The 13,180-nt window shown below is 42.6% G+C and overlaps 1 protein-coding gene across 4 annotated transcripts in view; it reads left to right on the top strand.

Moving 5' to 3' along the window:
• MRRF (mitochondrial ribosome recycling factor) overlaps positions 1 to 13,180 on the top strand; it is a 55,476-nt gene that overhangs the window by 19,318 nt on the left and 22,978 nt on the right. For all 4 annotated transcript variants that reach the window (XM_027104948.1, XM_027104951.1, XM_027104950.1 and 1 more), the window contains exon 5: positions 4,173 to 4,264. In XM_027104948.1, coding sequence (XP_026960749.1) covers positions 4,173 to 4,264 — 92 coding nt within the window. The remainder of the gene's footprint in view (positions 1 to 4,172; positions 4,265 to 13,180) is intronic.

Raw genomic sequence — 13,180 nt, 5'->3', positions numbered from 1 at the left:
AGCACCGAGCTGATCTCCCTGTGCTATGCAGCTGCTTCCCACTAGCTGTCTATTTTACATTTGGTAGTATATATATGTCCATGCCACTCTCTCACTTTGTCCCAGCTTACCCTTCCCCTTCCCTGTGTCCTCAGGTCCATTCTCTAGTAGGTCTGCGTCTTTATTCCTGTCCTGCCCCTAGGTTCTTCATGACCATTTTTTTTTTTTTTTAGATTCCATATATATGTGTTAGCATACGGTATTTGTTTTTCTCTTTCTGACTTACTTCACTCTGTATGACAGCCTCTAGGTCCATCCACCTCACTACAAATAACTCAATTTCGTTTCCTTTTATGGCTGAGTAATATTCCATTGTATATATGTGCCACATCTTCTTTATCCATTCATCTGTTGATGGACACTTAAGTTGCTTCCATGTCCTGGCTGTTGTAAATAGATCTGCAGTTAACATTGTGGTACATGACTCTTTTTGAATTATGGTTTTCTCAGGGTATATGCCCAGTAGTGGGATTGCTGGATCATATGGTAATTTTATTTTTAGTTTTTTAAGGAACCTCCTTACTGTTCTCCATAGCGTCTGTATCAATTTACATTCCCACCAACAGTGCAAGAGGGTTCCCTTTTCTCCACACCCTGTCCAGCATTTATTGTTTGTAGATTTTTTGAGGATGGCCATTCTGACTGGTGTGAGATGATATCTCATTGCAGTTTTGATTTGCATTTCTCTAATGATTAATGATGTTGAGCATTCTTTCATGTGTTTATTAGCAATCTGTATATCTTCTTTGGAGAAATGTCTATTTAGGCCTTCTGCCCATTTTTGGATTGGGTTGTTAGTTTTTTTGATATTGAGCTGCATGAGCTGCTTGTAAATTTTGGAGATTAATCCTTTGTCAGTTGCTTCATTTGCAAATATTTTCTCCCATTCTGAGGGTTGTCTTTCCATCTTGTTTATGGTTTCCTTTGCTGTGCAAAAGCTTTTAAGGATACTCTTTAAATTAAAGTTTATTCCATTTTATAGATGAGGGAACTGAGGCTCAGAGAAGTAGAATCTCTTCTGCAGGTTCACGCTGCTGTGGTAAAGCCAAGATTTGAGCATGGGTCTGTTGGACTCTAAAGGCTGTGCTCCTTTCACCATCCATTCGTTAATTCCACAAATATTTTTTTAGTCCCTGCAAGTCGGCTGTTGACTGGAACCCAGATTGTCAAGGATTTGTTCACCTGTCTACAAAAGTTTCATCATCTTTTGTCCTGTAGCGTAGACACGCACATAGACGCGAATGAGTTAGATTTATTAGTTTAAGAACAGTAATAGCAGACATTGCTAACTGATTGCAGCACGCTTGCCTGCCTGACCCCAGGTGGGGTCTGTGATCTTTCTCGACCCAGTACTCCAAGCAGCTGCAACCAGTGAGTCAGTGTTATCACTGGAGGGCAGCCTACTGGTGGGCATCCCTTCAGAGGGGGTAAAAGCTAGGAGAGGGAAATGCGATAGAAATATGTGCCTTTTTGTCTGAACCACGAGTAGTTCAGAAGTCATGTTGGGAAAATGACTATAATTCCCTGAGTTTCTGTATCCTTCCATATCAAACTAAAATATACATGTTTAGAGTATTTTAGAACTACCTCTTTTAGTAGATACCTTTGCAAATGAAACCTCTCTTGGTTCACATTTTTTCTGCATGTGAAAGGACACAGAACATGTATAAAATAGTATAAAATAAGGGTTTTTTTGTGTGGGGGGGGGTTATAAACATGAAGTAAAAGTAAGGAGATGAGTTTTTCTAGCAGGTCTGAGTCAGTGCATTAATATACTTACTCAACAAGCTTTTACTGAGCACTTAGCACACACTAGGCCCTGAGCCTTGGACTGGGAATATGTAAATACTGAGACATAGTTCCTGCCCAGCTTGGAAGCAGCAGGGGGTACTCCCTTGCTTGCCTGGGATGGGTCAGAGTGTGAGAGGAGGGTGGTGGTGGTGGGATGATCCAGCTGAGTTATCAGTCAGTCAGTGGGAAGCTTCAGAAAAGGAAGGTTAGGAGACTGGAAATCAGGCCGCTCCTTCCAAGTGGTCATTCTCCTTTTATTGGGAACTTTAGAAATCTGTGTTTCATTTTATATGGACGATGGCAGTTTTCTTGCAGAGGAAAATTTCATTTCTTCATCCAGCTCTTTTATTTACCTTGGCTATCCCCTTTATACACCAGACCTAGTTCCAAATTCTTTTTGGCTATTAGAAAAAAATCAAATTCCCTGTGCCACAATTACTGAATACGTTGAGCTAGGGGATCTGGAAGGTAACGGAGACAAAGTAACATCACTGGATGGAGTGGTCACTGGAAGCATGATGAGCGAGGTCTTCACTCCCTTGCTCTTGGTTTTCAGGGACTGTATCTCTGTATGAGGGATGTGACCTTTACCAGCAGGTCTCTGCATTCGTAAGGAAGGGACTGTACCCGGTTACGTCCAAGGTCCCTTCCAGCTCCAGTAGTCTATGGTCAGAGGTACATTTTAAGAATTTACGTTTTAAGCAGTGGACACACTGTTAAATTCTGTAGCCCGAGGGCATGATCTGTCTGCATATGGAATGCCGGTTTGTCTTTTTGACCTTATGATAACGTGTCATGTCCCTGTAGAATTCAGGTCATTCAGAAATGAAATGGATGAGGTTTTTAGGCACTCCCTTAAAAAACAAAACAAAACCTGGGAAAGTAAAATAGGTGTGCAACACACCCCATTTATTTAAACCAGAAAGTCTAGGGAGGAGCTCAAGGCTGGGAATTGGCTCTGTGAATCCAAGCAATGTGGATTGGCTCTGGTCAAACCTAAAATTCTTTTGAAAATGTCAGAGGCCTTGTTTTCATGAATTCCACATTGTCATGCCAGTGAAATTATCTGTCTTCCACACTGCTTTCTTTTATGCTTTAGGATTGCAAGCCAGGTGTGGTTATAACGTTGCTTGAGGTGAGATGAGGCACTTGGGGAAATCAGCGTACCAGTGTGCCACCTGGCACGTTAGAGAGCAAGGCTGTGTCAGAAGAGACCCTGGAGGATGTCAGGACAGCAGTGCATCAGGGAATAATATTCAGTATTCTGAAATAAGCCATAATGGAAAAGAATATGAAAATGTATGACTGAATCACTTTGCTGTACAGCAGAAGTTAACACAACATTGTAAAACAACTATACTTCAATAAAATAAATTTAAAAGAAAAAAAAAAGAGGGACTTCCCTGGCAGTGCGATGGTTAAGACTCTGCGCTTCCACTGCAGGGGGCATGGGTTTAATCCCTGTTCAGAGAAGTGAGATCCTGCATCCCGCATGCCTCGTGGTGCAGTCACACACACACACACAAAAGACAGCAGTGCATCAGCTAAGTGATGATATCAGCTCGTCGTTATTTGGGGGTTTTGTGCGTTCTTCATTTATTGAATACGTTTATATAATAGCACCCCTTACCTGGGTGTTACAGGCACCCAGGCACAGAACAAGATGCGTGGCTCATGTTACCTCATTTAATCCTCTTTGAGGTACAGTACCGCAGGGTCTCAGATTACAGCATGGAGGTTCAGAGAAGTCAAGCTTGTTGCCCAGGGTCACATGGTTAGCAGAGCTGGGATTTGAGCTGAGATCTTTCACGCTACCTTTCTTGGTGCACACACCAGCAGAGATTCATTGCTCATGCCAAAACATGAGTGAGGTTGGTGTGAGCATAGATGCGAATGAGTTAAATTTATTTACTCATTTCAAATCGGCACTGGTATATTTTGAGTGTAAAATGTCAACTGGAATTTTTAATGTATAAAATCTTTCAGCTGTCTTTACACCAGTCTTTGCACAGATCAGCCCTCCTCCCTTGAGGATTTATTGTGGTTTTGATTTGTGTTGCCTCAAACCATTGAAATCTTTTCAAAGAAGCAGAGCTGTTTTCTTTTTCTTTTTTCTTTCTCTTTGCTTTTTCCCTCCCGCAGTACACTAGTACCAGGAGTGGACATAGTTTGCTATTCAGCTTGATCAAAGCACTCTACACCAATGTAACTTCCTGATCTTACTGGTAACAGAACTAAATGTTTCCATGTTCTGCCAAGATGGGTTGCCAGTTATCGATGGAGGGCTTGCATCTGGTAATAATTATTTACTAATTCTGTTTACCTTTTGATCTGGTTTTCAGTGTACAGCTGCAGCTATCAAGGCTATAAGAGAAAGTGGAATGAATCTGAACCCAGAAGTGGAAGAGACGCTAATTCGGGTACCCATTCCCAAGTACGTCTGGCTGAAATTCACATATTTTGACGTAATGGGGCAGTTGTCTTTGGAAGGAAACCAACACTCCATGATCCTGTTAGACCGATAGGGTACTTTACCTGTACGTCTCATCTTGGCAGACTCCAGCATCTTTTGAGATACGGTTTACTTATTCAGATGCAGCAGTGAATCTGACAAAGTTCTTGTCCTCATGTATTTTACATTCTGATTGGGAAGATAGGACACATAAATAGAGAAAGTCATTCCAAATAATGAAATGCTGTGAGGAAAGAAAAGGCAATGTGATCCAGTAGAGGGTGCCCTGATGAGAGTGATGGTGGCAGGGACAGCTTTAGCTGGGGAGGACTCTAAGGGAAGTCACATTTTTACTGACAGTTGAATAATGAGGAAGAGCCAGCCTAGGGGAAGAACTTTCCAGGCAGAGTGAACAGATAGCCCAAAGGCCAGGAGTCCGAAAGATTCCTGACACTTGTAATCTCTAACCCAAGTTCCTTGAAGAGTCATTTTCCCATTAATCCTCACTTGTTGAAGAATTTTAGGCGTAAGAACAGAATATTGTTAATTACGTAAATATATAGAACTTAGAGTTTCAAATGCATAAAATGTATGTTTATTTTTAAATTTAAAAAGAAATGATAAGATCTTAGTATATTTGATGAAGAGAAAGCCCTTGTGTCTGAAACTCAGTGAGGGAGGGAAAGAGTGGGGCTGGGGGTGATGGGCTGGTGAGAGGAGGTGCTTCAGGCGTTACAGGCTGTGGTGAGGGGTGTGGGCTGTGCTCTCATTGTAGTGGGAAGCCATTGGAAGCACTTAAGCAGAGGAGTGATATGATCTGATGTTGACTTTTCGGAGGTCTCTCTGGCTGCCAATTAACAAGTGGAATGTAGGGAGACAGGGCAGACGCAGGGCGCATAGTCGGGAGGCCACTGCAGTAGTCCAGGTGAGATATAAATCTTCTCAGATTCCATAGCAGGCAGAATCAGTTTCTCCTTCTGTAATTTTATTTCTTAGTTGTTTCCAAACCCCTGTTCCTACACAGTGCCTCACATCTAGCAAGTCCCAAATAAGTGTTGAATTCATTCATTCAGTCACTCAACAAATATTTATTAAGCACTAACTACATGCCAGGCCCTTTCCTAGTTGTTGAGATAGTGCAGTAAACAAACAACAAGAAGTCCCCATCCTCCCAGGGCTTTCTTTATTGTCGAGTAGGCACAGTAAAAAGAAAAACAAATAAATATGTAATGTAATGTCAGGTGATGATAAGGACTATGAAGAAAAATCAGCAGGCTAAGGGGATAGAGAGAGTTGGGGGTTTTATTGTAGGCAGGAAGGTTCAGGAAGGAAGTGACGTTGGAGCAGAGACCTAAGTGAAATGAATGAATGAAGCTTCCAAATAACTAGAAGAGAAGTGGAGTGTGACACTTGTTGAGTCATTGTGTGCCACACATCATCCTGTATTCCTTTATATAGATTGCCTCATTTGTCACGCAATCTCTGTAAAGTAGGTTTTTCCCCAGGTGTGGAAATTTAGGCTCAGAGAGGTAAAGTAATATCTCTGAGGTCACACAGCTTATGCTGAAGCTGAGACCTAAACCCAGGTATAGTTGATTCTAACGCCTCATGATGTACCCATGCTAGCAACAAGAATTAATACCAACACTGAGAGTCCAGGAACTTTCCCACTGAACTTGTTTCTTGCTTTATGGCCAGAAAATGGCCTCCTTATTCCATTGTGTACTCGGTACTCTGTAAGTCAGAATCAACACTCTGCTTTGAAATCATGTTAATTGGGAGCAATATAACCTAGTGTTTAAGAAGCAAATAAACCTGAGTTCAAGTCCAGTACCTGTTTGCTTGGTTAGTTCATTGATTTGCTTGGCAAATTTTCTACAGATGTGTAATGTTCCAGCCTCTGTGCTGGGCGCTGGGGACGTACGTGGACCTGATGTTTGCCTTTGTGGAATTCAAGGCTGTGCCGGGCCCCTTGTTTATATTACCGGCAGCTTACTTGTGGAGTTTACTCTTACCCATAGTTTATAGATGAAAATATTGAAATTCAGAGAAGTTAAGAGACTTGCTGAAGATCACGTGGCCAGTTAGTAGCAGTCAGGATTTGAATCCTGAGTTTTTCTGTTACCAAGTCCAGGCTCTTTCTCGTGCACTCTCTATATAGATGGGTAATTCTGGAAAGTGCCAAGTGTACTCATGGACATCAGAAGCAAGACTTGCAAGTGGAATGGCTAGTAGTCAGCAGCTTTATCTTTTCCTTCTTGCTCTCCTGTCTGTGAAATCTTGGAAAAGCCACTTAACCTCCCTGAGCCTTGGGTTCCTGATGCACAGGATGGAGGGGTTGTTCTCAGTGGTCTGCCAGGTCCCTTCTGGAGCTCCAGAATGCCGTGATGCTGTGAATTTATGCCACTAAATGCTCGTTGCTGACTTGGATTCTTCTTAGAGTGGCCCATTGTAGATCATATGTTTCTTTCAAAGAGCTCGTTGATATAATGTGCACCTCTGCAGCCCCACACGAGTTAATGATTGCCCTCGTGCATTGTATATAAGTTTGAAAGATCAGTGCGTTTAACTTGAATTTCCAAAGACACGGGGATCTGTTACATTATATTTTGCATTATTTTATGTTGGTTAATGGTGTAATCCAAGAGAAAGTTGACGGACCAAAACCGTCTGCTCCTGCAAACCTCATTTTTTATATACTTTCTTTCCTTTGACGAGGTGGTAAGGTCACGAGGCCCCTCACTGAATTATACGTTTGGTAGTTTTCCAGATAAAAAATGAATGATCTGTTCTTTATTATGGAGGCTGTGTCATGTGAGAGGATAAAGGCTGATTTAGATGTAAAGGGGACCAAGGTTTTTACTTGGTTTTGGCAGTAACTTCCATCTGACTCTGGGCACGTCACCCTAACAGCTTGCTGCCTTCTAGCTCCTTATTTGTAAAATAAATGAAATAACACATAATGATAGCTAGAGCTTTGGTGAGATTAGCAGAGAAAATAGATTAAGTAGCGTGATCTCCTTAGAGGAAAGAAGCTATATAAATGTAAGATACTAATATTATTTCAGTAGACATAAATTTTTCCATATATACATAATTTTACTTTAGGAGAAAAGGAAGGAGTGATATGTTGAGTACCTACTACGTGCCAGGAACTGTTAGGTGCTTGACATATACAGGAAAAGTGGAAAAGTCTAACGGTTAAATTTGTGCCTTGTATCACAAAAGCATGAAACTGAGTTCTGACTCTTCTGCTTTTTAGCTGTGTGACAATGGCAACTGTCTCTACCTCTCTGAATCTCAGAGCTCTTCTGTAAAATATTTATGGGACTGGCCTTATATAGTTATTGGGAGATTTCAGTGAGATAATGTGCACAAAGCTTTTGACGTTTAGCAGGCACCCAGTTAATGCTAGCGAATGTTCCTTCGTTCCTTTTCATAAATAGATAGGCGCATCCCTCCCTTCAAAGGATGGGGAAACTGAGATTCCAAGAGGTGAAGCATTGGCTCCAGGTCACACAGCTGGTAATTGGCAAAGCTGCAAGGAGGAAAATAACACACTAAAGCTTATGGTGGGAATTTGGGAGGTGGGAGGGAGTCAGAAGCATAAATTCCCATGATCAGTTTCTGATGCTAAAATTTCAAGTTTAGTTCTATAAAAATTTACCTTTCCTGGGCTTCCCTGGTGGCGCAGTGGTTGAGAATCTGCCTGCTAATGCAGGGGACACGGGTTCGAGCCCTGGTCTGGGAGGATCCCACATGCGGCGGAGCAACTGGGCCCGTGAGCCACAACTACTGAGCCTGCGCGTCTGGAGCCTGAGCTCCGCAACAAGAGAGGCCGCGATAGTGAGAGGCCCATGCACCGTGATGAAGAGTGGCCCCCGCTCCCCGCAACTAGAGAAAGCCCTCGCACAGAAACGAAGACCCAACACAGCAAAAATAAATTAATTAATTAATAAACTCCTACCCCCAACATCTTAAAAAAAAAAAAATTTACCTTTCCTGGTTGATTGTGATTCTTCCTCTGCCTGAGTATAGTCTGCAAGTTTGCTTTTTTGCCTTCACTCTGGATGCTGCCCAGAGCTAAGTTGTATTTTCAGTTGCAACAGATCTCACCTGGTACCTCACCCTCATCACACTCCTCTGATTCTTATATTCTTATTTAAATGAGTCTACTGAGTACGTGACTCTTCCTATAATCTGCCTCTGAGGCGGAGAATAAATCCTAAAGCCATAACAGGTCAAACTTGGAGCCTGGGTGGTGCATATCACCAAGCCTTCTTTTCAGAGCCTCTGCGAATCCAGCTGTGTGTGTGGCTGTGTGCAAGTTTTTCTCCTGGCTGTCCTCAGTAAAATGACATTGGACCTTACAGGCTCTGGGTTACATTCGTCCGCAGTGACACTGTGTATAGCTTTTGTTTTCTTCTCTGGCCAGTGTTCTTCCGTTTAGAGCAGTCCGTCAACTGGACGGATTCTTTGAACATTCCTGGTAATCAAGATTCACTGAAATAGTTTCTTCTGTTTTTCTTTCTTATTTATGTAATCAAGTTCTGGGTCCTATTTATAAACCACCTGCACTACAGGTGTAATGCCTGGAGGTACTGTGCTGAACGCTTGAGGGTTTCTCCCTGAATTCTCACACCACCGCTCTGAAGTTGGGAGACTGCTCTTGTGCCCACTTGCCTAACGGAAGACCTGAAGCTCCCAGGAGTCAGTGCCCGCTGTCATAGGGCTACGAAGGGGCAGAAGCACGACGGAACTCAGGTCTTATTTACTGCCTTTTTCCCTGTTCTTTTCTCCGGATAGCAGCTTTTTCTGGTATATCAGTCTTCCACTTCTTAATCAGGGACCCTGAAACGTCTTGAGCAGTTTATTTTGATCAGAGGCCCCACCCCATTCACATCTTCATTATGCCCCCAAACAAACAAATACTCCCTTACTTAACTGTTTTACCAAATATTGATGAGAAAACCACACGAAGTAGAATGAGGGTGCTTTGGTTTGAGAACACTGAGTTCATGTCTGGCTTTAAAGAAAGCTGTAAGGAATCATGATTTCACCGAAGAAATGAAAGTGCTGAAGATTGACTCATTCCCCCCGCGAAGCTACATCCTTCCTGGATTGTCCTCCTCTTTCATTATTTCTTGTCAGTCTGCGGTGGTTTTACTTTAAGTAGGATTAAATAAACAAGCACCTCCATCCTGTTCTCCATAGGGCACTACTTTTAGCACCGTGATTTTCCAGATTTTTTTTCTGTGCAACTTCAGACGTGTAAATCTCCTTCTCCATCTTTCTTATAATGGTATGGGATTATATTACACGCACTCTTATGCAGTTGCTTTTCTTTCCTTTTTTTAAAAACTTATTTATTTATTTATTTTTGGCTGTGTTGGGTCTTCGTTGCTGCACGCAGGCTTTCTTCTAGTTACAGTGAACGGGGGTTACTCTTCGTTGTGGTGCATGGGCTTCTCATTGCAGTGGCTTCTCTTGTTGCGGAGCATGGGCTCTAAGCGCCTGGGCTTCAGTATTTGCGGCACGTGGGCTCAGCAGTTGTGGCTCGCGGGCTCTAGAGCGCAGGCTCAGTAGTTGTGGCGCACGGGCTTAGTTGCTCCACGGCATGTGGGGTCTTCGCGGACCAGGGCTCGAACCCGTGTCCCCTGCATTGGCAGGCAGATTCTTAACCACAGTGCCACCAGGGAAGTCCTTGCAGTTACTTTTTTTAACTTAATGTGTCATTGCTCTCTCTGAGGAGAGTTCTTCCTTACTCTTTTTAAGGGATACGTAGTGCTTGCGTGTTATGTATAACATTAAATCGTTCTCAGTTGTTGAATATCTTGGTCATTTAAAATTTTTTCTCTTTTACTAACAGTGTCATAATGATCTCCTAAGGATCCTCCTGTTCTTCTGCTGGGAGTGGGAAGTGGTAGAGGCGGGACCGTAACTGGGGAAGAAGTGAATGGAATGTGGGGGGCCTTGGTGTAGCTTTTGTTCCTTGATTGTCTCAGTGCTTGTTTGCACCAGTGTGCTGCATATTGCTGAGCTTCTTGGAGACATGGACACTTCAGGGCCAGACAACCATCCGCAACACACCCGAGTGACCCCTCCAGTGGTCCTCAGAGCCAAACTTGACGTCACTCTCTTAGGAAACCCCACTGATACTTGAAGGGCCTTCCTGGCTCACTGCATGGCAATAATAATATTAAGCAAAGTGACTACTTACTGAGTGCAAACTATATTCTAGGCCTTATGCTATATTATTTAAGTCATTCTGTTATTCCCTATTTTTAATACATGAGCTAAGTAAGCCTGAGAGAGGTTAAATAACATGTTCAAGTTCATTAAGCTAATAAGGATAGAGTTGTGCAGGATTTAAATATGGGTCTGCTTGATATCAAAGTCTATTCTTAACGTCTGTGGACCTCTGAGAGCACTTTTTCTTTTTGTAATAAGGGGCAGTAATTGGTATTTTAAAATTTAATTATATACCAACCCAAAGCATGTGGAGCATAAATGGCCAAAGCTCAAATCAGGATGCATAACCTGAAGTAAGTTTATGGGCCACTTTCTGGTGTGAGAAGCACTCTGGAATATAAAGTATTTTTTTTTAACTTTATTGAGGTGTAACTTACATACAAAAAATGAACCCATTTCAAGTGTACATGATGATGAATTTTGACAGATATAGGTCAAATATATATCTTGACTGTAACCACCATCTCAGTCACGATATAGACCAGTTCGGTCGTCCTGAACGTTCCCCATGACCCTTTGCAAGTCCTCTGGCCCCAGGTGACCACCTAACTGCGTTTATGAGAATATAAAGTTTTTATGCTGAAATGTGAAACTTCTAGGGTATTTGTAAATTTATTCAGCAGGTATTTATTAGCACCTACTATGTGTCAGGCATAGTTCTAGACATGGAGGACACAGCAGTGAATAAGCTAGACAAAGCCTCTGCCTTTGTGGAACTTCTACTGGGGAAATGGACAGTAGCACACACAGGCAGTGTGTGTGTCGGCTGGCCATATTTTTCTCTCTGTGGAGAAAAATAAGGCAGTGAAAAAAAATAAAGGATGTCATAGATGGGGCTAGTGAGTTGGTGCAGTTTTAAGTAGTGTGTTCATGGCAGGCTTCAGGGGAAGGTGATAACTGAGCAGAGAACTGAGGACATGAGAGAGCAGACTAGGCTTGTATTCAACACTAAGGCAGAGGAAGCAGCAAGTGCAGAAGCCCTGAGGTGAGAGTCCACCTAGGGTGTTCAGGGAATAGTGAGAGCACTCGTGTGTCTGTAGCAGAACAAGGGAGGGGAGAGAAATAGGAGATGAGGCCAGAGTGAAATGGAGAGGCCAATACCATGTAAAGTCTTTCTATTAGTCAGTGTTCTCCAGAGAAAAAGAACCAACAGGATATATATATCTCCATACACCCACACACGTGTATACATACATATATGTAGATAGATGTATGTATGTATGTGTGTGTGTGTGAAGAGATTTATTATAAAGAATTGGCTCATGTGAATATGGAGGCTGACAAGTCCCAAGATCTGCCGTCTTGGGAGACAAACTGGAGACTCAGGAGAGCTGATGGTGTGGGTCTGATCTGAGCCTGCAGTGCCTGAGAACCAGGAGAACTGATGGTGTAGGTCCAGTCCAAAGGCCAGGAGGCTTGAGACCCAGGAAGTGCCGATGTTTCAGTTTGAGTTGAAGGCAGGGAAAAACCATTGTTCCAGCTTGAAGGCAGTCAGGCAGGAGGAATTCCTTCTTATTCAGGGGAATTCCCTATAATTTTTGTTTTAATGCAGGCCTTCAACTGATTGAACGAGGCCCACCCATATCAGGGAGGGCAGTCTGCTTTACTCAGTCTATTGATTTAAATGTTCAACTCATCCAAAAACACCCTCATAGAAACACCCAGAATAATGTTTTATCAAATATCTGGGCACACTTGTGACATATAAAATTAACCATCATAGTCCTAATAGACCCTTATAAGGATTTTGGCTTCTACTTGGAGTGAAATGTGAAGTCACTGGAGGATTTTGAGCTAGGGAGGGATATGATCTGATTTAGGTTTTGAAAGGGTCATTCTGCCTGCTATTTTGAGAATTATACTGTAGGAAGGCGAGGGTGAAAGCAGGGACTGGTTAGGAGCTATTGTAGTAATCTAGATATGGTGCCTGGACTAGTGTGGTAATGGTGTTGGTTAGAAGTGGTCAAGATTCTGGGTACATTTTAAAGGAAAAGCTGCCAGGATTTGCTGACAGATTGGTTGTAAATTTAGGAAGAAGGAACTCAAAGATGACTTCAAGGTTTTTTGGCCTGAGCAACTGGAAGGATGGCGTTGCCATTTACTGAGCTAGGGCAGATGTGGGAGGACAGGCTGGGTGTGAGGGAAGAGCAGGTTTTGTCCATATTTATTCTGAGATTCTACTAGACATCCAAGTGGAGAGGTCAAGTAGGCTGCTAGGTATGTAAGTTTAGAGTTCTGGTGACAGGTGTGGGCTCAAGAGAGAAATCTGGGAAGCATGAACATGTAGAAGAAGCCGTGAAATTAGATGAGATTATTTTAGAGAGTAAATACCGATAATGAAAAGAAGGGTTTGGGAACTGAGCCTTGGACAGTCCACATCAAGGTTTATGGGTTAGGGTGATAAGGAGGAACCAGCAAGACAGACTGAGAATAAGTGGCCAGAGAACTAGGAGAGTGTGGCGTCCTGGAAACAAAGGAATTGTTTTAAAGGGGAAGGACTCATCAGCTACACCAGATATCGCTGATGGGTCAAGGAGGAGAAGGTCTAAGAATTGATCATTGGATTTAGCAACATGATTTATTTATCAGTTAATCTCTGGGTATAAAGGAAAGCACAAAGGCTTTGGGGTTAGACAGACCTAGGTT

The sequence above is a fragment of the Aethalodelphis obliquidens genome, unplaced genomic scaffold, assembly GCF_003676395.1.
Source record: "Aethalodelphis obliquidens isolate GAN/ISIS:26980383/991018 unplaced genomic scaffold, ASM367639v1 scaffold7, whole genome shotgun sequence".
Lineage (NCBI taxonomy): Eukaryota > Metazoa > Chordata > Mammalia > Artiodactyla > Delphinidae > Aethalodelphis > Aethalodelphis obliquidens.
Note: the sequence above shows the minus strand (reverse complement) of the source record. Positions and strands in the feature narration are given on the sequence as shown.